The following is a 21,979-nucleotide window of genomic DNA, read 5'->3' on the forward strand; positions in this document are numbered from 1 at the left end:
ATGCATGCCGCGGGGTCCGGTCCAGCCGTCCTAGGCTCCTAGCTTCAGATTCTAGACCCTTATATATTAAAGTATATTAACCTCGCCTCACCCGCCCATTAGAAGGCAGACAGGCTCTTCGCTACCCATGGGACGGAGGATCTCGGTCTCGGCTCGCATATCACCGACACTGAGACCGGAGAAAAAACCCGATATACCCATATCATAGCGTATCGCTCGGTTGGGAATACGACGAGAATCCCTCGGGGCGAAGGGTTTTGGTCTCCGGACATAAGGATAGCTACCCCTTGCCGAGCCTCATGTCATTCTACACATATTACATGCTAAGGTAGTCCCAGGCAGTGCGTTTCAGACAGGATCCGGGCACTGACGGAATTTTTGTCTAAATACCTGGGTTCTACTAGTGTACTTGAACAAGAGAGGCTACTTTGCCGCTGAGTACCTGATTTCTATTCAGCCTATACTTCCATGAGGGGATGACGAACGGCTACTCCTGCCGGGCGAGGGCCAATCCTCCCTTCCACAGATACTGAAACGAGCCGCACAAAAGGGAAGGCACGGCCCTTCCATCGCAGCGTACCTTTCATATATGTAGCTGGGTAATTTTAGTGGATGAGGAAGGTGCGACCCAGGGCCACTGGGATGGATGGAGGCCTGAGGCTGCCACGAGTATAGGTGGGGTGGTAATGGAGATGGTTTCATAGACATGGCTTGTAGCAGAGTTCCTTGAATGGGGAATGTTGATGAAGGATGAGATTTGAAAGTAAAATGGACAACTCTTCCATTATATCACTACTACAGACTGTCCGGAACTCACTGTACTACACCTTGATGTACAGTACATTGAAGCGACAAAATCCAAGGCACGTAATGCTCTATATCAAGACCTAAATTCCACACCAACCCCGTACATATTAGACAATAGACTCATTAAGATACCTAACAGGGCCCCCTACAAAAGAATACGCGAACATGACACTTCACCCTCCCCAACCAATTACTCTTCCTCGGAGGACTGGTCCTCGCCCTCGCCTTTGCAAGGACCAACGAACACTCCGAACCCGACGACTTCTCCGAACAGGACATTCCAACATCAATATGTCGATCGATATAATTCGTCTCCAACCACTTCACAAGCGTCTCAATATCACCCATTGTACTCATGGGACCGAGACTCACGCGTACAACTCCAGTTGCCTGTCCGTAGACAGACTGGATGGGGTCCGAGCACCGATGGCCAGCGTCCCACGCGGCTCTCATATCGTCCATATGTACCCAGCCGAGATATGTCATGCCGCCAGGGTTACAGACGCTTCCGCTGCGAAGGTAGATGCCTTCTTTGTCGGCTTCCCGCTCAACATCGGCGTAGCCGTGGATAGTTCTAGAGGGGTCGAGGACTGAAAGGGCGATCGTTGGGCCTTGCAAGGTAGGGTTTCCGAAGCCGTTGACCTTTGCGCCGGTGTGGACTCTGCAGAGGGGGGCTTTGTTGGAGTGGCGGAGGGATATTAGTTGACTGTATAAATTTCCAATGAGACTTGCGCAGTGAGTGGAGACGTTGCTCATGCTGCCATATAGTCGATTGTGCGTCTCGATGGCATGAGGAATGGCGGCGATAGAGTGAAAGTTCAACGTTCCGTCTTCTAGAGCCTCGTGTAGTGACTCGGTCTTCGTAGCATGCCATGATGGTATGCTAACAGCTGGAGAGTTGATCACCATATCGACAGTGCCACCACCGAAGTACCGCCGTTGCAGAAGAACATGTGCCGCGGTTTTCCGTACAATCAAGCATCCAACATCGGGATAACCAAATATCTTGTACAAGGATAGGGCAGTGAAGTCGGGGGCGGTATCGGCGTTCAAGAGGTCAAGGGGAGAGGTAGAGGCAATAGCAGCGGCATCGTAGAGAACGTATGTATTGGTACGGGCTATTCGAATTCGACCTGGCCTGTTGGAGTAAGAAATAACCTTCGCACTAAAGATAGAGAGAACTTACCATGACCGAGGAGTACGTCGACCCGTCATGTTGCTTTGTCCCGGATATGCAAAGAGTGTAATATCTTTGCGGCCGAACCTCTCCCTTCCACCGATCCACTTCTCAACAGCATCGTCACCTAGCAAGCATACATTGCTCCCAGTAGCAACCTCTCGGAGGCCCACAAGGCTCGTGTGAGAGTCCTGGTGATATACGTAATCGAACCCGCGCCGCTTACTGTGAGCGGAGGCCCGACCTGACCGAGAGTAATGCGACAGACACTCTCCCACAAGCTTAATTGAGGCCGTAGCATTTGCAGTAAATACCAGGTCAAAATCGTCCGGATTTGCCCCGAAAAACCGGAGTAGCTGGGCTCGAATGGCGTCCACCCGGGCGCCAGAAATACGAGAGGGGGTGTTGTCCGAATGCGGGTTCCCGTATAGGTTGTTTTGCAGGTCTGAGGCGTAGGAACGGATCATGGATTGCGCGTATACCGTTGATCCAGCATGATCCAGGTAGGTGATGTCTCTGAGGGTGGGAAACTCCGCATCCCGAATGTTCTCAACCCTGTCCTTGTATACGCTGGGAGCCATACTGTTCGTTCGAGGTACGCTTTCGCCAATAGAAGAAACAATGAACCAAAGGATAAAGCGCCTGCAAATCAGCCTGATAAAAGCGATGTTCAAATCAACTCCAGAAAGGCTGGAATAGCGCAGCTACTTAACGCCCCATCTCCTTTGGTCGTCAACTTTTCCTAATGGCGTGCCGGCTGATTTGAAATCCTTCCCAGACAGCGTGGGCGCAGCCCAGTCAGACATCAGCATCGAGCTTACAGAGTCTTTTGCGATGCGATTGGCAGATCGATCAAATTATGCGCGAGCTAACCGGTCCCTGACGGTACTCGTCAACCATACTCAGAAGTCTCATAGGTTGATTGAATATCTGCCCAGTCCACATTTCAACCAAGTTGGAAGGCTTGCATGTTCGATCCAGGATCGATTAGCAAGTGACCCAACAACCTGGCTGAGATTTTCATGGCTCGGAACGTCATTGCATGACCCGACTGTATCACGGCAGGAACGAAACGTTCTCTCTAATCAAGTACTGGATCTATCTCGTCCCTCGCATATCTGGTATTCCAGGCCAGCGGTCGTGCTACCCACATCCTTCGTCGTTTGCGCCCTGATGTCTCAGTTGGAAGCGCACAAAATCTCCCATCACTTTGTCACTCCCTTGGTCAAGTTAGTCCCAAGGGGATGGAATTCTTTCATGCATCGTGACACTGACGTGGCTATGTGACGACAAGGCCATCACACTCGCTCTCTGGCTGGATGTTCTTATTGGGGTGCAGTAGCGGTGGCGACTAAAAGCAATAGCGTCTTTTCACGAACCTCACTATTGAGGGGCACCCACCAGTTCGAGGAGAAAGAGCGGTTCCCGCTTGGCAGCCGGAGGAAACGGGGTTCGCAGGCCCTGCGTACAAGAAGCTCTGGTTCGTGAACAAGATTGATCACAATGTGCCCGTCCATGCAGCAGTGCGTCAAGCTGCATGGGGCCAGATTAAAGCCATCCATTGATAGAGTGCGTAAGAGGCGGCCAGTGCGGCCCCGATCCCAGTCCCTCAGAAGCTAATCTAATCCCACGTTGTGGAAACTCCGGTTCTGCTGCATTGGCAGCAGACCATGGGCCCCGTACTCCTCCTTCTATCAAACGGAAGAAACAAGCGAGAGGGGTATGGCAGGCTCTGCGGAGCGGTCCATCAGTAACTCGTGCATAAGCAGTCTGCGAACGAGGGATCCGTGGTGCTGTCTATGTGCCTCAGCTGAGGAATCACAGCCACCCCACCGTTGTTACGCAGGACTCGATGTTCGAGTCAGCTTCACCTTTCCCCCAGAGCTGTACCGTCCCGTCGGATCCGTAGTACAAAGATTAATTCTTCACAGTGTTCAAACACTACATAATAAGCCCAGATATCGTCACCGAGCAGAGAGGAAATAGGTACGGATCTCGAAAGGTGAGATGATATCGAGATCACTGCGAGATTGCTCAACGCAGAAACCGGTTAGCCAAGGGAGGCTTGTCGGCCCAGGCGACAAGGGCCCAAGCAAGAGGAAGTAGCCCGGGAGGAGAGCAGTGAGCGGTCGTACACAGACTGCGGTTTCGGACTGAGTCGTCGACGTTGCACGCGAGGGACTAATTTTAGCGATGTCCAATCCCACGGATCCGGAGTACTGAGGTCATCGAATAGAAAGCACAATGCAGTCATATCGACCCTTGAAAAGATTCAGCGCGAAGAAATTCGATCGCCAACGGCTCAGCCGCGCCTTCAGGCGTCTCTAGCCTCATATCCCGCTATTTTATGACTCTAGCTGAACAACCATCAGAGCTAGCTGAGCTCCATCACTGTGGACTTGATTTCGCACTGATAGCTGCTGAAAGACAAGGATTTATGTGCAGAAAACTAAATCGTCCACAGCCCTTATGTTTGCTTGAAGTTATGCAAGCCCATTCTGCTGCGGGAAGGTGCGAGTGAGGGCTACGCCGGGCGTCAAACGTACTTGCCTGCCCGGTCCTCATCACAACCGCATCACTGCCAACCCCTCAAGATGGCTTTGACCATGATTCAAACAATCTTTCCAGAGTGTCGGGATCTCAAATTCTACAATAGAAACATACTTATCCTAGCTCTAACCTGAAATATCAGCTGAGAAGATGCGGGTCGAAGCACATACTTGCTATTGCGGCTCTAAGCCCGCATCAAGATTGAGTATCAACTTCAAAGGATATCGTCCCTGATAAGAATTACTATCAAGACCAGAGCCCAGGCGGTGTGGTCTTGAATTGTGATATATCATTTGATGCCTCTTGTGGTGCATGAACTGGTCAAACGCGGGGGCCAAACGGTGGAGAGATCTTAAATAAGGCTGATCGGCCAGCAGTCTCCAAAACTCAACCAAGCTCGACTCTGTATACTGCTACTTTAGGAAATCTTTCTGCCAAAGTGTGTCGGCTCGACGCGGGCTTGAGCTTTTTGATGATACTTTAGCTGCGGTCATCAACGGGAATCTAAATGTCGGGTCAAAACGCAGTACCCAGTATCCCCCTTTGCCTACGACGCCACTCAATGCTCCAAGACCTGTCTATGACCGAGAAGTGATGGATTGCGATTCGACGCCTCAGTGAGGGTTCTTGTCTCGTGGAAGGCAAATTGGAAGTTGTCCGATTGCAACCTGAGCACCCGCCAGTCCGACAGGAACGGGGGCATCCGGGATCGTCGTCATGCAAAATGATCAGGAACAAGAAGGATGATGTCGATTCGAGTTGAGAGACTATCCTCGCTCCCGAGGTATAGTCAAGAATTTGCAATGTGATGGTATTTACATTTGCTGCGCTACTGAGGCTTAGTACTACAACCTACCTTTTAGATAGGGCTTCCCGACCACGTGGGCACGTTCGAACTGAATATTCAGGCTGTTGATACAATTCAATACCCAGCACTAACCCCCTGACCCAGTCATCCATCAAATTCCAGCCCAATGCCCCGTCCGGTTGATCTTCTCAACCGCCTTCTTCAAATCCTCCATATATTCCGCGTGCCTTCTCCCCCTAACACTCGCCGGCAAAAACGGATACACTGCCTTAACCCACGCCACAAACGCAACATAAGCAGCTTGACTACTCAATGTCGGCTGAAGATTATACTCTCTCGCCAACCGCTCCGGCAACCAATTAACCGTAACCATTCTCGCAACCGGAAGTGTCCACGCCATACTCATCGGCAGATTCCTTGGGTAAAGTAAATCCTTGGCCAAGCTCTGCGCCATATCAGTTACCTCCAGCGTAGCGATATTATAATCCCAGTAAGACCAGAACGCATCAAGATCCACAGGCCACATCTCCGGCGGCATGCGCAGCGACGTCCCGAATATCGCGCTCTCCCGCAGTAAATTCTCCATTTCGCCCTTGTCCATCTTGCCGAAGAAGGTCTCACGGACGAGAACAATGGAGATGAAGAGCGTTGCGGCTGTCCATTTGTGCAGTTCGGGGTCATCGGCTGTGTAGTCGTCGCCCTTTACTCTTGCATGATATTTATGAATCACGGTGAATATAGCTTTCTTCTCTTCTTCATTTCCGCAAACAGCAACATTCAGGAACCGCGCTGTATTTCGTAGTCGTTGGGGTATACGATCGGCGAAGGAAGAATGTAGGTAACTTCCTTTTGCGAGGGCCGGATGTGCGAATTGGCAGAGGATAGCAAATTGACCGCCTAGTAGGTAAATGTCGTTTTCGACGACGGAATGCAGGGCGCGTGGTTGAGTTAGAGGCTCATAAATCGGGATTTCCTTTTCTTTGCCTTTGGCGTCTGCGGTAGGCGATGAGGTTGTTCGTTGGATGAGGGTCGTTGTTGAGGTTGATGTTTCTGTCATTTTGGTTTGTTGTATCACTATGACTTCTATGTGAAGGTTAGACAGAGACGCTGGGCAGCGCTTTGTGCTTATATGAGAACTACCATCTCCACCAACGGGATATGCGGACCGAGGTGGTGGCTGAGATGATCTGATCATCTGCAACGGTTTCTACAAGCAGTGATTGGAGATGAGGTGGCCAAGAGTCGAGTCAGAAAGGCGATTCATTCACATGCAATCCGCCACTGCAGGATCACATGAGTCAATTTATAGTTCTTTCTGTATAAGCAGTTGACTAGATACTCCAGCTTTGCAGTTGCCCAAGTCGTCTTTACAAGACTTTGCCCCCATGACGGCAGTTGAAAGATGTACCGGAAACGCTTGCCCGGGGTTCAACCTTTCAGCCAATCTTTCTCTATGCGATTGTGATAGATTCATTAGCAAGAGCGAGGGTCTCGACCCAATGTTGTGTCCGATGTCTACAAAAGTGCCATCTCTTTCTCTGTTACAACGAGGCCTTTGATATGAGCAGCCGGGTTATCTCCGGCAAGCCAGCAGCAGCCCTTCTGGAAGGGTTTTATTTGTGTATTATGAGTGTGTCCAAAGAATATGAGAGTGTATTTGCAGTTACCCCAGTAACCCTCTTTCTTGGACAACAGCCGTTTCCATGACCTATACCATGAAATCCCAAGCCGAGTCTCCAAATTATATTCACCAACACAATAACAGCCTATGCTGAGAAAGAAGATCGTACAGAACCAGGATTAGGAAAACGGGTGTCTGGTCTAGATCACTAGGGTCTTGTACAGGCCTCTTCCAGACCAAAGAGTGTCCACAGAGACTCGGATTAGTAGTTATTGTCGTCTACGGGGGTAGGGCGAGCGGAAGGGTGGTTCCTCATGGCCTCCTCTACCAGCACTTTCTGCTTCGGAAAGGTTCAATGAGCAGAGTTCTGGGCACTCACTTCTTCTTCTAATAGCACTTTATCATATCGGAACAGCATAATGCACAGAACCCTGGTCGGGTATTTTTTGGTCTCATCTCTAGTCTACTTTGTGGGGAAAGTACAATGGGGAAGACCCTGGTCGGTGATCCCTTTCTATGCGAGGATGGCCTTATTTCGCCGTTGTAACATAATGACGCTGACCCCCGTAAGCTCACCCCTTTATTGTGCAGTCACTAGCTGTCATATTACTCATATCTATTTCTCTGCCATCCTTCACAAAGGCGATAAGGCCGAGCACCGAGACAGTCTTAGTGTTCCTGGTAGTAGTAAACAAAGAAAGATCTAGACCTGCGGTCCATTTCTTTGTTCTTGATAATGCCGATTGTTTCGATTCTATATCCCGTTGTGCAGTATACCCTCCGCAATATCCCGAACTCTTTATGCGGGTATAGCATAAGCATAGCCAACTTGCGCCGCTTTCCGCATTCCAACTCCATCATCACGGCGTTCTCGGTTTAAAACACGAATATACTCGGCTGATCAAGGCGTCCGGCGCTTCTTCAAAGCTTCTTCCGGCTTTTCAGGGCTTGAATCGGTTCTCCAGGGCTCCAGACGCTTACTCAAGGCTTTAGAAGGCCTCTCATTGCTCCAGGATACGTGGTAGATTTTTCTTTGAGAAATCTGTAGCCATGACTGGTCCAGTCGTCAAGAAAAACTGTACCATTTACCAGCTTTCCTGTGCTGATTGTCAAGAAAACTTTGACACGCTGTATAAGAATGGGCGCCCGTCCCACCATCTTCGGTATCATAAGAGTACCTACCCATTAATATTTCGGAGGATAATAACAGTCGAGATCGACGACAGCGCTCCTCAGCTCTCGGTGGAGAATCTTTTCCCAGAGTTGAAGGTCATTGAACGAAATGTCAAGAAGTATCTCCAAAAGAAACTTCGCAGAGATTTCAAGTTCTTTAAGGAAGTGATTGTCGCAGTGTACTGCGAGGTACATTTTGTCACCGAGGGCAACCAATTGCCAATTTGCCCTGTCGTGGTCGTCGATCTTCCTTTTAAGATCGACCCGTCGGAGGACCTTGGGCAGGTCGTGGTGCCCAATTTTCGCGTCCACATGGGGTATGCGTTTAGAGATGAGGACGATAAGATCAGCCGCAAGAAGCTGATCTTTGGCTTCTTCTACTCAGACTGGGAGGCTGTTCATCCCCTGCCCGAGGAAGAGGACCTGTGCCTTGCGCGCATGACATTCTTCCTAGAGATGGATGGTATCGGGCGTTCTCAGTGGAGGTAAGTCTGTGGAGACTGATGAGCGGCCCATGGCTCTGGATCTTGTTGTCGAAAGGTTCTGTTGGCGTTCAGTTGGCGTTTGGTTGTTTCTATCGTGCGAGTCAGCTTTTGCTTGTCTTGATAATTTTCGTTGTCTTTTGTTTTGCTTGCCTTAATAGTCTGAATTTAACTCCTTTACCCATACCCTTTCATAATAGATAAATTCAATTGAATGTAGATCCCTGTCTGACAGACAACAAGTAGAGGCGTATCATTGGCGATATTTCTTTCTAATCCCTCCTTGATGAGGGGCCTATCTTAGCACCGGTACCTTGCAGCAGAGGAAGATGCGGCCAACCCCAGCGCGTTTGGCTCCTTCCCATTAGAGGACTGCACCTTCCTTAATAGTGAGATGATAACCGTTCATTCCTTCTGAAAACCCATGCTCTAGATAATAGGACGACCGTGCACCATAGAGCGTTGCAGTTTATGGCTTCTGCTCGTTAGACTGCGGCTACCTATATCGAATAGCACCTTGCAACAACTCGAAATCACCCTGTCTTTATCAAACGACTTAGATGTGCAGTGTCCCGATTCCTCTCAATACGGTGCACCGTCTAGATTGAAAGTGCAATGCGAAGGGCAAAGATCGACAGGAACCCCTGCAGCCAAGGCGTGCCGCCGGTACTGAAAGGATTTGTTTCCTCCATCCATTACATTGCATTAAGAATAGTGTTCATTCATTGCTTCTCATTTGCTGGCATCAAGTTCCAGAAACGGCGACATGCAGATTGGTCCTGGTCACCTCAGACATTGACTGGCAGCCCTAGGTCGTGTCTGAAACGGCCAAGGGTCAACGGACTCGGCCTGAAGAGTCTGGTCTTGCATTTTATGATTTCACCCAAGGCCTTGGGGGTCCTTAAATATAGTTGATCCTTCAATCTGAAGATGAGGTGGGGGATTGAGGTTCTAGCGAGCGTAGAACAAGTCGCTTTTCACCATGAAGCATACGGTCCTATCGGCTGCTGTCGCAGTCGCATTTGGCTGGTGTGGGAACGCTCATGCTGTCCGTCACCCGGGAACAGTTATTGGACGACAGGCAGATCTGTATCCTGAGTATGATTATATTGTTGTTGGTGGTGGTCTCAGCGGCCTCGTTGTCGCCAATCGTCTTACCGAAGACGAGAGCAGTATGTCCCATCAACGACTCGATTTACCAATACTAACCGTTCAGCAACTGTGTTGGTAATTGAGGCCGGAGGGATGTAAGGCGCCATCTCTACCTTACTTTGGATTTACTTTGGATCTTTCTGACTCTCGCATAGCGACAATTACTCGCAACAGATTCAGTATCCACGATTCATCTCGACCGCCGGAACAAACAACAGCTGGCCCATTACCTCACTACCAATTCCAGGCCTGAACAATCGTACTGCTCCCGTCGCATCTGCAAGGATACTTGGTGGAGGTAGTGCAATCAATGGGATGGCTTTTGACCGAGGCTCTCCCGGAGACTACAATCTATGGGGAGAGCTCATCGGCGATGACACTTGGAGTTGGGAAGGTCTTCTGCCATATTTCAAGAAAGTATGGGAATCATCCTCGGTTTTTTAGATTATGCCTGACCCTTATAGAGCGAGACTTTTACCCCTCCGACCGAAGCACAGCAGAAGGAATTGGGAATCTCCTTTGATCTCAATGCTCATGGCTCGACCGGTCCTGTTCAGGCTTCGTACCCTCCATGGATATCAACAACTGGTAGTAAGTCTTCAATTTCGTGTTATCGGCTACTTGCTGACAGTAGCAGAATCGTTCATTCAAGCGCTTCGCCAGCTCGGCATTCCAGTCCAGCGCGACGGCGCTATGAACGCCCTCGGTGGCTTCTGGTACCCTAATTCCCTGGATCCCGTGACAAGAGAGCGGTCATATGCAAGGACAACATTTCATGACATTGCAAAGAGTCGGCCCAATTATCACATTCTGCCTGGCACGCTTGTCACAAAACTGACCTCCGATTTAACAAGCGTTGAATACATCACGCCATACAACCCAGCGCTGAACGCCACACCCCCAGGTGCAAAAACGAGCAAAGTACAAGCGCGGAAGGAGATTATCATGGCAGCAGGTGGCATTCACACGCCGAAGATTCTTCAACTTTCCGGAATTGGCTCTATGGTAGTCCTCAAAACTTTGGGCATTGAGCAGGTCCTTGAACTGCCAGGTGTTGGCGAGAACTTCCAAGACCATGCAACAGTATACGGCTCATTATCCCTGACGAACCTCAGCGACCCAACACAGGACCCAACGTACTTAATCTCGAACACAACTTACGACGCGGAGATGGGCACTCTTTATGAGCTCAATCGAACTGGTCCATGGACAGCGTCTACCGAGAATACGTTTTCCTTCCTGACAGCCCAGCACCTCAACTTTTCTTCGACCAACTTTATCCACGCCGCCAACCAACCGGCAGCGCAGTACCTGCGTCCCGGCCTGAACTCGACAATTATCAATGGTTACGAGAAGGTCAAGGCCGCGATCGTCAATTCCATGATGGAGAATAAGATAGCGTTGACGGAAAACCTCTTTGGGGGCGTCGCCAGTCTTCAGAAGCCGCTTAGCCGGGGTTCAGTCCACGCTGCATCGAGTGACCCCTATGCTATGCCAGCAGTCAATTACCGCTCTTTTAGCAACCCACTAGATCTGAAGATGTTTGTCCAGGCTCTCAGGTTCAATGCTGATATACTGCCCTCGACGCCAGCACTCCACGCAATTGGTGCGATTGTCCAGTCGCCAACACCGGGGTCATCCGACGCAGAGCTTGTCGAGTTCATTAGAGAATCAGCGTTTCCCAGCTTCTCGCATCCGACCGGTACATGTGCGATGCTCAAGTTAGAAGACGGTGGCTGCATTGATAGCCAGCTTAGACTGTATGGGTCCGGAGGAAGGATCCGTGTTGTTGATGCGTCTATCATGCCTGTTGTTCCATCGACACATACACAGAGTACCGTTTACGCTGTTGCTGAAAAGGCGGCTGATATTATCAAAGGAGTTGCATTGTAGATCACGTTTCTCCCAGATAGGATTCCAAATTTATTTGAGATTCTCTTTCGCCCACTCCTCCGCCGTCTGAAGCTTCATTCCCCTCTTATAATTCCACGTCTCCTTCACATCCCACGCAACCCCCCTCCCCTCCCCAAACACAACCTGATACTTATACAACCCAATCTCCGGCTCCCTCATCAGATCACTCTTAGCAGCCTCAACACTCCTAATCCTCCTCTCAACCTCCCTCCCCGTAACCCCCTCCACCAACTCCGCCAACCCCCCATACGAAACCGTATCACCCGCAACATAAACCGCCCCATTCACAAACTCCCTATCTGGATGCTCACCAAGAGAACCAAGAACAACCTCCGCCGTAACAAGTCCAATATCCACAGCCCCCGTAAGACTAACGGTTACATCCCACCCGCCCAGCGCCGTAACAATATTCCGTTCTGGTCCCAAGTGCACAACCCCGAAAGTCTCTTCAAACAGGAAAGAAGTAAACATCCCTGTAGATATAATCACCCATTTTGTCTGTTCTTGGGAACGTAAAAGGTCCCGAACATCAAGCTGCTCGTCAAAGAGATCCTGTGCTGAGCCTCGGCCGATAATATCGTAATCTACCCCGAATTGCCAAGGGATGTATCGGGGGACTTTTGCATCAAGGACGGCGCGAGTAAGTTTGACTTGTGTTCCGGCACCTGCGGAGAAGCCGGTGCATGAGATTATTGTGTCATAGTTTTTGAAGATTGAGGTTAGGGCTTGGATGGGGGATGTGCTGATATCGGCTGGTAAGAGAAGGATGTTGTGCTCTTTGAGGACATCAAGTTCTGCGGTTCTTGCTGGGTCTGTGCTGTTTATTGTAGATGGGCGAAGGAGGGCGGTTATCTTAATTTCGTTTGTGAGGTTGGCATGCGTAGCTAGGGAGAGCAGGACCTGCGTGCCTAGTTCGCCGGCGCCGATGACGAGGATGTTTTTGATGGGGGCCATGGTGGTGTCCTTTCGTTCGATGCTTATTTTGGAACTTGATTATCTACATCATAGTCCTAGACATGTAGGATTATATACTCTTGTGCAAATCTTTAACTCCGTGATTGATTATACTTGATTATGATGCCCGTCAGCGATCTGCGCTGCGCTCGGCGACTTTCTTTGACCCCGACGGAGGCGGAGGAATTTTGAGGTGATATGTAAGCATCTTATACTCAGGGCCAAAACGACTGATAGTTTACTTGTAGTCCAGTATAATAAGAGACGTTGTTATCTTGGAGATGCGTTTTTATGTAAGTATCGTGTGCTATTGGTGTCTACGACTACGAGGTTGAATGTGGAGTGCTTATCCTAAAGCCCTATAATACCACTGCTTTTATGCTATGCTGTGGTATAGGTAATCGATGTCGTTGTATTGATACTATGGAGTAGTAGTGTCTGTTAACATTAGGTATCCGAGAAATTAAATTCATGTTCTTCATTGGGAACCGGGCGGGGGCAAGTTATGAGATTGAGGTTTATCTTGTGCCGGGGCAAAGATATATATGCGGGACGGACATCAATAGAACATGGAGACTCATAACTAATAGAGCTAGTAAGACCAATTCGATGTCTAGGACCTTCCTCCCTCGATACTTACGTTACCAAGAGACTTTTCGACAATTGGTTCTTAAAGACAATGTTGTCGAGAAGAGCGTCAAGTCATACCCCTCGAAGCAAGGGGCTGTAGGACAACAATTCCGCGACGACGACGTGGTTGATCGTAAATCGAGAGAACCAAGCGTACCCGTGACCATGAAGAGTAAGTGTCAAATGATGTTGAATTATCTGTAGGTAAGGTCAGCATTTAATCCCACGACGCGGTGCTGGCTCTTCGTAACGACGCCCCGCATATCACGCCATCGCGCTACGGCCAGCACACCATCTTAACAGGCCAAGGGTGGCCCAAAGTGAGTTCCGTCGCGTGTTCGATGCCAGATCGAGATCGCCCAGGTCTCTGCCGACCGTGTTTCCGGGCGTGGTCTGGGCGAGCGACCATCGCTCCCTGAAAACCCTTGCACTGAGCAAAGCTGTCTGATTCGTTGTCACAGTCGAAAGAAAGCGTCGGATGAGCATGTACAAGCGTCGAGAGTACTGAATGCAGGATTAGCGATTGGACTGCAAGATGCGTCTGGTGAGGCCTGGAATGTCCAGAGACATTTTCTGGCTCTAGAAAAGTGACATGTCCGGATTTTTGCCGCTCGATCAACGGCAGCTACGAGACCTGCTGGCGCAGAGGCGGCTTTTCCAAACGCAGTGTCTGCCGGCCGATGTCAAGACCAATTGGTCACTTCAGAAGTCGCAGCTCAAGAGAGGTGAGTGATATGGGACCTTTCATTTGAAGTCATGGTGATGGTCACCGCATTGTATGCGACGGAAGGTCAACTTCAACGTGATTCAAAGATGTGGTATGGAAAGCAAAGAACATCAAGAAATATTCCGCAAAGTCTGCCGGATGCAGAAGAATTCTGGGTGCACTGTAGAGCCATTTCGAAATCCGCGACAGAATCCTGCGCGATGGCCTTCCCGATTCAATCATTTGCTCGTAGAAACCTGCAAACTCTGTCAGCTCGATCAGCCTATTTCACGCACCTGATGCGTTATTTATCAAGTAGTCCCCTAAACTTGCAAAGAGTGGCAAAGCTCATCCCACCCCATTACGTGGATACGAAAATGTGGCGACAGGGGTAAACGGGCCAACGTGAAGCTATTCGCACAGGACCAAACGGGCAATTTCAGTGCCTGGGGCAGCCGTCGAGGGGCGGATCCGATCATGTGACCTGGCCCGCTCCCGCGGACGCCAATGAGGCTGAGTGCCAAGCCTCGCTCTCCATAAAAACGGCCCAATTGGGATTTGTTGGGCCAATGGAAAAAGAGTAAATCTGACTGAGGCGAGATCCCCCCACCAGTCTAGATTCTAGAAGGACAGGGACACCTTGACATGATCGTGCAGAGTCGAAACTCTTGCTGGTGAGATGGTCTTGTATACGAACGGAGTCAGAGTGCAGCGGGAATACACTGGAAATCGCCCGGACAAGTAGTTTCCGAGCAGATTGGGCAGACCCCGTCAACATTATCGTTTGTTCACCGCCAGCTTGGAACTGATGACGACATTTTCTGGGGTACTCTCGCGACGTAAAAATTTGATGAGCGCACGTTGGAACCACGACTGGCGAAGGAAGAAGCAAAAAAATACGTTACCCCAGTCGAACTCCGGCCAGGCTGTCCGCTATGGCCGTTGGTATGTGGTCCGTACTCCGTAATGGCGTGGATTGAGGCGACAGTGGTGGGGGTGGAGCAGATATGGGGTCAGGACTTATCGGGGCTATCAAGGTATCGGGCCTGAGGGGTCAGGAACAGCCAATCTCAGGCACTACCGCCAGCCATGATCTCATGGATCCCGGACGAACCTTGGAAATGGCTGAGGGGAAGCTGCAGACACGAAACAGGGAGCAGGTGGCCGGAGGTGGTGTCCCTGGGTGCCCTGATTTGGCGTTGGAGAAGGAATGGCCTAAAGTAGCGTGAGGGCGCTAAGGACAAAGTAGTTAGATACTGACCAGCACCAGCAAAATAGCATGTGAACCCCCCACTGCAGCAGAAAGAAAGACAGAGAAATAGCTTCTCTTCTCAACTGCTGTCGTCGAGAAACTTGTCAACTTCCTCTTTCCTCTCTCCCACCTTCTCTCTTTGCTTCTTCCTCGCGGCTTCCTTTTCTGTACCGACCGTGAGGCTGCTAATGCCATCACCTTTCCACGTTTTATGCCCAGTCCTTCGTTGAACATTTAAAAGAGCTTGCAGTCCACGATACCATCTTTGAACTTGAGCATTTTTTCTCTCAATTGGTCGTTTCGAATTCGCTGTTTCCATCGCTAATCGACCATGTCCATCATTGACACCACCAAAGATTTGTCGGCACTGTTCTCCAAACAGGTGCACGCGACCCCCGACGCCCCCGCATTGGAGGATGACAAGACCTCATACACCTATGCAGAGCTTGACAAGGAGGTTGAGCAACTGTCGCAGCGACTGCGCAGCTATGGCGTGAGTCGGGATAGCCTCGTCGGTGTTCTGCTTCCCCGCAGTGCCCACTATGTCATCGCTTGTCTGGCGGCCCTGCGAGCGGGCGGGGCTTTCCTCGTCCTGGAGCTGGCCTATCCTCCGGACCTTCTGGCCGACGTGCTCGAGGATGCCACACCTGCGGTGGTAGTCACACACAGAGCGGAAACTGGAAAGATCAAGGGCAATGTTCCTGTCATCACTCTCGACGAGCCGGCTGGCGACGCCAATGGCAGTACCACCGAGCCCGCACCTTTACCCGCAGACGATGACCTAGACCGACTGGCTTTCGTTTCTTACTCCTCCGGTACAACTGGAAAGCCCAAGGGGATTGCGAACCCTCACAGAGCCCCGGTGCTCTCATATAACCTTCGTTTTGGCGTTCAAGATCTCCACCCGGGCGACCGGGTCGCCTGTAACGTGTTCTTCATATGGGAGATCCTCCGTCCGTTGCTGCGCGGAGCTACGGTCGTCGCTGTCCCTGACGATCACAGCTACGATCCAGCTGCCCTTGTCGACCTGCTCGCTTCCAAGCGCATCACCGAAACTCTTATGACACCCACCCTCCTTGCCACAATTCTTTCCAGACACCCTCACATTGGAACACGCTTGCCGGAGCTACGTACACTGTGGCTGAATGGTGAAGTCGTCACAACTGACTTGGCTCAGCGGGCGATGAAGGCTCTGCCCAATGCCCGCCTGCTGAACTGCTACAGCGCGTGCGAAACACATGAAATTGCATGCGGCGACATTCAAACAATCCTGGATACGGAATCGCAGTACTGCCCAGTCGGCCCGCCTCTGGACCCTGAGCACATTTACGTTGTCAACGAGCAGGGCGAGAAGGTCGAAGACGGAATCTGTGGAGAGCTTTGCGTCGGCGGACCTATGCTTGCACGGGGATACATTAACCGTCCCGAGACAACAGCGAAAGCTTTCATCCCCAACACATTTGCAGGATCCAAAGGTGTGATGTACCGCACAGGAGACCAAGCCCGCATTCTACCATCTGGTCTGCTTGAGATCACTGGTCGCGTCGGGGCCATGATCAAACTACGCGGATACTCTGTCGTCCCCGGAAAAGTAGAGAATGACATTGTCAAGCATTTGGCTGTCCGCCAATGCGCTGTCATCCCACATGGCGAAGGCTTGGAGAAGCAATTGGTCGCGTACATCGTCGCAGACAAGGACTCGTCAGAGGACCGCCCGGTCGTTGAAATCAACCCATCGGGCCACAGCCCGGGAGCGCGACGAGCCTTGACGCAATTCCTCGCACACTATATGATTCCTGCTTTGTGGGTGCAAGTGGAAGAGCTGCCCACCCACGAGGTGTCCGGAAAGATCGATCTCAAGCGCCTCCCTCCACCGCCGACCGAAGTTGTTACAAATGGAAATGGCAAGGAGGACCCGATTGGACTCGATGATATTGCTGGGGCTTGGGCGGCAGCGTTGAAGGTCCCTAAAGCCACCCTGCAGGCCGAGGACAACTTCTTCGACCTCGGTGGTCACTCGCTTTCTATCGCAGATCTCTCGTCAAGATTGTCTCGTAAATTCGGGTTCCGCGTACCTATCGTGCGTCTGGCGGAGAACTCCACATTGGCTGGCCATTTGGACACTGTGCGCGCAATTCGCGACGGGCACACAGCAGCAGTTCAAGCAGACCTGCCTGCGGTTTTGCGTGCAGATGCTACGCTCGATGATGAGATCAAGCCTTCTGACCATAATATTTGCTCCCTCACCGATGCGAAGACGGTGCTTTTGACTGGTGTAACTGGTTTCCTCGGAGCCTTCCTTCTGAAGGATCTTGTCGAAAGCACCACGGCCCACATCATCTGTTTGGTTCGATTCACTGAGCCAGAAGACGACGATCAGCCAGGCGGTGTTGCTCGTATTCGCCGTAACCTTCTTGACCTCGGAATTTGGGACGACTCCATCATGGAGCGTGTTCAAATTCTTCCCGGAAACCTGTCTAGAACCCGATTCGGTCTCGCCCCTGATGTTTTTGAAGAGCTCGCAAAACGTGTCGACGTGATTGTTCACGCCGCCGCGTCGGTCAACCTTGTCTACCCATATGCCGCATTGCGTGCTGCGAATGTTGGCGGTACTCGAGAAGTCCTCCGCCTGGCCTCTCACGGTGGCGCGACCGTGCAATATGTTTCGACGAACGGTGTTTTGCCGCCATCTGGAGAAAAGGGATGGCCAGAAGACACAATGCTGGATGTTGATGATGTACCAACTAAGCTGCTCGATGGATACGGCCAAACCAAGTGGGTCGCTGAACAGCTTGTGCTGGAGGCTGGCCGTAGAGGTATTCCCGTCAGAGTGCACCGTATCGGCACCATCAGTGGACACAGCCAGTCTGGTGCTGCCAACGCCTGGGATCTTTTGTCTGCATTGATCGTAGAGTCAATAAAGCTTGGCAAGTTCCCCGACGTAGAGGGCTGGCGCGCTGAAATGACCCCTGTCGACTTTGTTAGCAAGGCCATTATCCATCTCTCAAATCAAACCTCAGTCGACCAGACTGTTTTCCATGTTGGCGACCCGGCACCAGTGCCGACCCAGTCTGTCTTTGAGGACTTGAGAACACTCGGCTACGCGACTGAGCCTCTTTCTTGGGATGAGTGGGTAGCACTCTGGACGGCAAAGCGCGGTGATGTCAAGGGAGGAGATGGTGGTTTCACGGTTGATATTCTTCGCAGCGGTATGCCTTCGATTGAATTCCTGCGGGGAATTGTCGTTCTGGATAACTCCGTCACCCGCCCCATTCGTCGCGAGGTTGAGCGACCCAAGGTGGACAGGTTCTTGCTCGAGACCTATACCCGTCATTGGTTCGCTCGTGGATGGCTCAAAAAGCCGCCGACCCGCCAGAGGCCCGTCAGTCCTGTCTTGCGCGGCCCTCTCAGTGGAAAGGTCGCCGTCATTACTGGTGCCTCGTCCGGAATTGGCGCCGCGGTCGCAACAGCTTTGGCCAGAGAAGGGGCCTCCGTCGCGCTTGGTGCTCGACGCCTGGATGCACTGGAAGCCCTCAAAGCGAAGCTTGCCCCTTACGGCACTAAAGTGGCGATCCGTAAGACCGATGTTACGGACAAGAAGCAGGTCGAGGAGCTGGTGAAGGCTGCGACCGACGAGCTTGGTCCAGTAGACATCCTTGTTGCCTGTGCTGGTGTCATGTATTTCACGATGATGGCCAACACTCAGATGGATGAGTGGGAGCGAACAGTTGATGTCAACTGCAAAGGTATTCTCAACTCCATTGCCTCTACAGTACCCGGCATGTTGGCACGCGGAAAGGGTCACGTCGTCGCCATTTCGTCAGACGCTGGCCGCAAGGTCTTCCCTGGATTGGGTGTTTACTCGGCTAGTAAGTTCTTCGTCGAAGCGACTCTCCAAGCGCTGCGTCTCGAGACTGCCGGTCAAGGCCTCCGAGTGACGGCGGTTCAACCTGGAAATACCGCCACCGACCTTCTTGGTATGTCAACCGATGCAGAGGCCGTCAAGAAGTATGGTGAGCCTTCGGGAGCTCAGATCCTGAATCCGGAGGATGTTGCCAACTCGATTGTCTACGCTCTGCGCCAGCCTGAGCATGTTGCCATGAATGAGATTCTGATTGAGCCGCGGGATGAGCCCATCTGATCTGACTTTATCGCTCTGGGTTTGCTTTTGGTTGCTTCTCGGTCTTTGTCGCATTGGTCTCATTGTTCGGTCGGTTCAAGTTTGTTTGTCGCATGGGATAGATTGTTGCATTTGGGTTTGCGTTGTATTTACGCAATTTAGACGTATACAGGTAGAGAGAAGAAGTCGTGGTAATGCATCGATAATTCAATTATTCCTAATCTTCAGATGTTCATAATCAGTAGAGCGAGCTCGATTGTTTATAGCTTTGTATCGACCACAGGGGAAAGGATGATGATTCTCACAGCCTGTCAGCCGAGAAACCAGGCAGCGTCGGCCTCTTATAAAAACGCCGATCGGACCCCTGCCGCGATCAACCTATCACCAACAGCCACCCCGCACATGGTGCCATTGCTGAGACTCAGAGGCCGATCACGTCGAACGAGGAAGGTTGACGTGCTGCTCACTGCTCTTGTGGGGCTTGGGGGTTGTTCGGCGTGTGAGATCGCGATACTCTGTACAAAATGAGTGTTGACCCTTGAGGATTCACCTCCACGTTGTATGCGACGCGACCCATTGCTTACCTAGTCTCCTTAGAAGTGTTCGTTGTGTGAGAGCTCATATACAATCCGTTGTCGACCATAGAACATAACCGCAGGGTTCAGGGCTCGCGAATAATTTCCGCAAATCTATCTGTCTCGATGATCTCGGCCGTAGACGGTATTTCTTGGAATTGCTGTACCCGGATAGCCACGTGAGAATTCCGGCATTGAGAAGATGGATAGGCATTCGAGGACCCTGGTCATAGCTCTGGTGTCGTTTTGAAGAGGAGGCATAGAGGGCGAATGGCTGAGATGTCGAGTTGGATGGATTCGGTCGAGGGGTGGAGAAACTGGAGTGTCTGCGGTGGCATCGAAGTTGGAAGATGTCTAGAAGTCCCATTCCAACAGTTAGTGAAGACACTCTGAGATGGGAGACGGATTGGAGTTCAAAGAACTTAGATGGGAAGCTAATGGTGATGTCCTGGACACTGGGACGACCGCCTGACTGGTGATGGCTTCGCTTGAAGCTTCTGGATGAGGTGAGGACGGAGTCAATGGTAGTAGGTGGCGGTATGGCCATAGACTAGTGCATTGAAGTTTATGAAAAAACATCAGAGTAGCTTGTCAGATGGGAAGAGTTGTAAGAGAGATGATGGTAAAAGATGGAGATGAGGAGGTGGAGAGTTGCAATTGAGAGAGAATTTCTTCACTTTGTTTTGTGTTTTCTCTCGCTACACCCGATGGTCTCTTTGGTCTTTATACTCTAAAGCTTCTATCACCGTCCTCTCTCTTATGGTGACCTCTCTCCTGGAGCATATCATGCACCATTCCTGGATTGGAATTTCGACTCATATTGTTCCCTTTACGATTTATCGGGTCGCCTTTACCGCCGCAGACTTGGGATGCCAGTCGGCGGTTAGCGGTTACGTCCGGCTCTGGCTACGAAATAACCTGCTCATATGTGCCCATAATAACTCTGGATACTTTTCAAGGCTGCTTGATAAACGGAGTGAGAAATTCATGAGAAAGATCAAAAGCGCAATTCTGGACCTGGTCGAAAGCCTCTCCCTATGCAGCAGCTCGCAAAGCAAACAATTCATTGGCGAGTATGTTGTGGCACTCAAGAAATTGGGTATCTTTCCTGGTACCGACAGCTTCAAAACCAAAAGCTTTGAGGAAATCCAGGAGATTGCAGCCCGTCTGCCAGATATGCCCTACAAAAACGAGCACTGCCCGTGCAATACTTGCATTATAGCGACGGGAGGACGGAGGGAGTATCTTGTCATGAATTTGAAAGACTGCAAGACGGACAGTGAGGCAGGGTTTCGGTTGACTCTTGTACACTGATACGAGCCCTCGAGTATGAGAAGCATGGTTGTCAGCATCTTTCAGCATCACCTGTTTGCCACTACAGGTTTCTATGAAAGACGCCCTCTTATTGGATTTTGGATATCCCCCTTTGCTTCGTTTTTGACTTCTCGGACTTCGTCAATATTTTGGACGTCACCCCTATGGGAGCATGCTCTGGATGGAACAGAAGCTCTTAGTCACTCATAACAATTACTTTGCTGCGAGCTCCCCGTGGTTTTCCAATTAAGGCCTACTCGTAACCTCCTGGATGATTTATAAAGTTTGAACTATGGACCGTGCCACCGGTATGTCTCCCCCGAAGCAAAAATCCTGTCCAAGATATAGCTACGTAGAACATCGATAGCTAAAATCTCATCTGCCAATTAATACTTTCCAGGAGGTGATACTCGGGCTCTTCTTCCGGAAAACATATTTAAGAAACCAGCGTACAGCCCGTCCAAGAACCATTTCATCACCTTTCACATCAGCTTATTTACCCAGAATTCCACCTGCATTCAAAGGCGATGACTGATATCTATGATCGCAAAGGGGACGTCCTCGTTAAGATCACGGATAGCTCCTTCCGCGTCTCGTTCAAAAGGCTTGCGGACGCCTCCCCCGTCTTCCAGGCCATGTTCAAACCTACATGCTTGAGGGGGAAACACTTGAGCAGAAGGAAAATCTCGAGCTGGATCTTCCAGATGTGCATCTCGAGATATTCCAATTGTTCTGCCTCTTACT

General features: G+C 50.8%; 9 protein-coding genes across 9 annotated transcripts; 5 read left to right on the top strand and 4 right to left on the bottom strand.

Moving 5' to 3' along the window:
* Positions 1-687: 687 nt before the first annotated feature.
* On the bottom strand, positions 688-3,011 carry BDV14DRAFT_176577 (pyridoxal phosphate-dependent transferase). The gene is made up of 2 exons (XM_073769271.1): positions 1,994-3,011; positions 688-1,945 (listed from the first exon to the last, which is right to left on the bottom strand). The coding sequence occupies exons 1-2, from the start codon at positions 2,563-2,565 to the stop codon at positions 940-942; spliced, it is 1,578 nt and encodes a 525-aa protein (XP_073626415.1). The 5' UTR covers positions 2,566-3,011; the 3' UTR covers positions 688-939.
* Positions 3,012-5,371: 2,360 nt separating this feature from the next.
* BDV14DRAFT_176580 (oxygenase MpaB family protein) lies at positions 5,372-6,501 on the bottom strand. Its single transcript, XM_073769272.1, has one exon. The coding sequence runs from the start codon at positions 6,397-6,399 to the stop codon at positions 5,494-5,496; it is 906 nt and encodes a 301-aa protein (XP_073626416.1). The 5' UTR covers positions 6,400-6,501; the 3' UTR covers positions 5,372-5,493.
* Positions 6,502-8,013: 1,512 nt separating this feature from the next.
* Positions 8,014-8,625, top strand: BDV14DRAFT_201870 (uncharacterized protein; the record flags this gene model as incomplete). The annotated part of the gene is made up of 1 exon (XM_073773867.1): positions 8,014-8,625. One exon carries the CDS (start codon positions 8,014-8,016, stop codon positions 8,623-8,625), a length of 612 nt encoding a protein of 203 aa, XP_073626417.1.
* A 956-nt stretch (positions 8,626-9,581) lies between these two features.
* On the top strand, positions 9,582-11,663 carry BDV14DRAFT_209958 (GMC family oxidoreductase; the record flags this gene model as incomplete). Its single annotated transcript, XM_073775779.1, has 5 exons — positions 9,582-9,790; positions 9,835-9,865; positions 9,926-10,187; positions 10,235-10,361; positions 10,408-11,663. Exons 1-5 carry the CDS (start codon positions 9,601-9,603, stop codon positions 11,661-11,663), a joined length of 1,866 nt encoding a protein of 621 aa, XP_073626418.1. The 5' UTR covers positions 9,582-9,600.
* Positions 11,664-11,678: 15 nt separating this feature from the next.
* Positions 11,679-12,801, bottom strand: BDV14DRAFT_90206 (aromatic alcohol reductase). The gene has a single exon (XM_073777813.1). The coding sequence runs from the start codon at positions 12,636-12,638 to the stop codon at positions 11,694-11,696; it is 945 nt and encodes a 314-aa protein (XP_073626419.1). The 5' UTR covers positions 12,639-12,801; the 3' UTR covers positions 11,679-11,693.
* A 2,486-nt stretch (positions 12,802-15,287) lies between these two features.
* BDV14DRAFT_90241 (non-ribosomal peptide synthetase) lies at positions 15,288-19,471 on the top strand. Its single transcript, XM_073777814.1, has one exon. The coding sequence runs from the start codon at positions 15,558-15,560 to the stop codon at positions 19,365-19,367; it is 3,810 nt and encodes a 1,269-aa protein (XP_073626420.1). The 5' UTR covers positions 15,288-15,557; the 3' UTR covers positions 19,368-19,471.
* BDV14DRAFT_90248 (uncharacterized protein) lies at positions 19,471-19,919 on the top strand. The gene has a single exon (XM_073777816.1). The coding sequence runs from the start codon at positions 19,575-19,577 to the stop codon at positions 19,872-19,874; it is 300 nt and encodes a 99-aa protein (XP_073626421.1). The 5' UTR covers positions 19,471-19,574; the 3' UTR covers positions 19,875-19,919.
* BDV14DRAFT_90243 (uncharacterized protein) lies at positions 19,920-20,574 on the bottom strand. Its single transcript, XM_073777815.1, has one exon. The coding sequence runs from the start codon at positions 20,466-20,468 to the stop codon at positions 19,965-19,967; it is 504 nt and encodes a 167-aa protein (XP_073626422.1). The 5' UTR covers positions 20,469-20,574; the 3' UTR covers positions 19,920-19,964.
* Positions 20,572-21,398, top strand: BDV14DRAFT_176589 (uncharacterized protein). Its single transcript, XM_073769273.1, has one exon. It carries the CDS (start codon positions 20,681-20,683, stop codon positions 21,233-21,235), a length of 555 nt encoding a protein of 184 aa, XP_073626423.1. The 5' UTR covers positions 20,572-20,680; the 3' UTR covers positions 21,236-21,398.
* Positions 21,399-21,979: the final 581 nt, after the last annotated feature.

The sequence above is a fragment of the Aspergillus stella-maris genome (genome assembly GCF_047715825.1).
Source record: "Aspergillus stella-maris strain CBS 113639 unplaced genomic scaffold BDV14scaffold_41, whole genome shotgun sequence".
Lineage (NCBI taxonomy): Eukaryota > Fungi > Ascomycota > Eurotiomycetes > Eurotiales > Aspergillaceae > Aspergillus > Aspergillus stella-maris.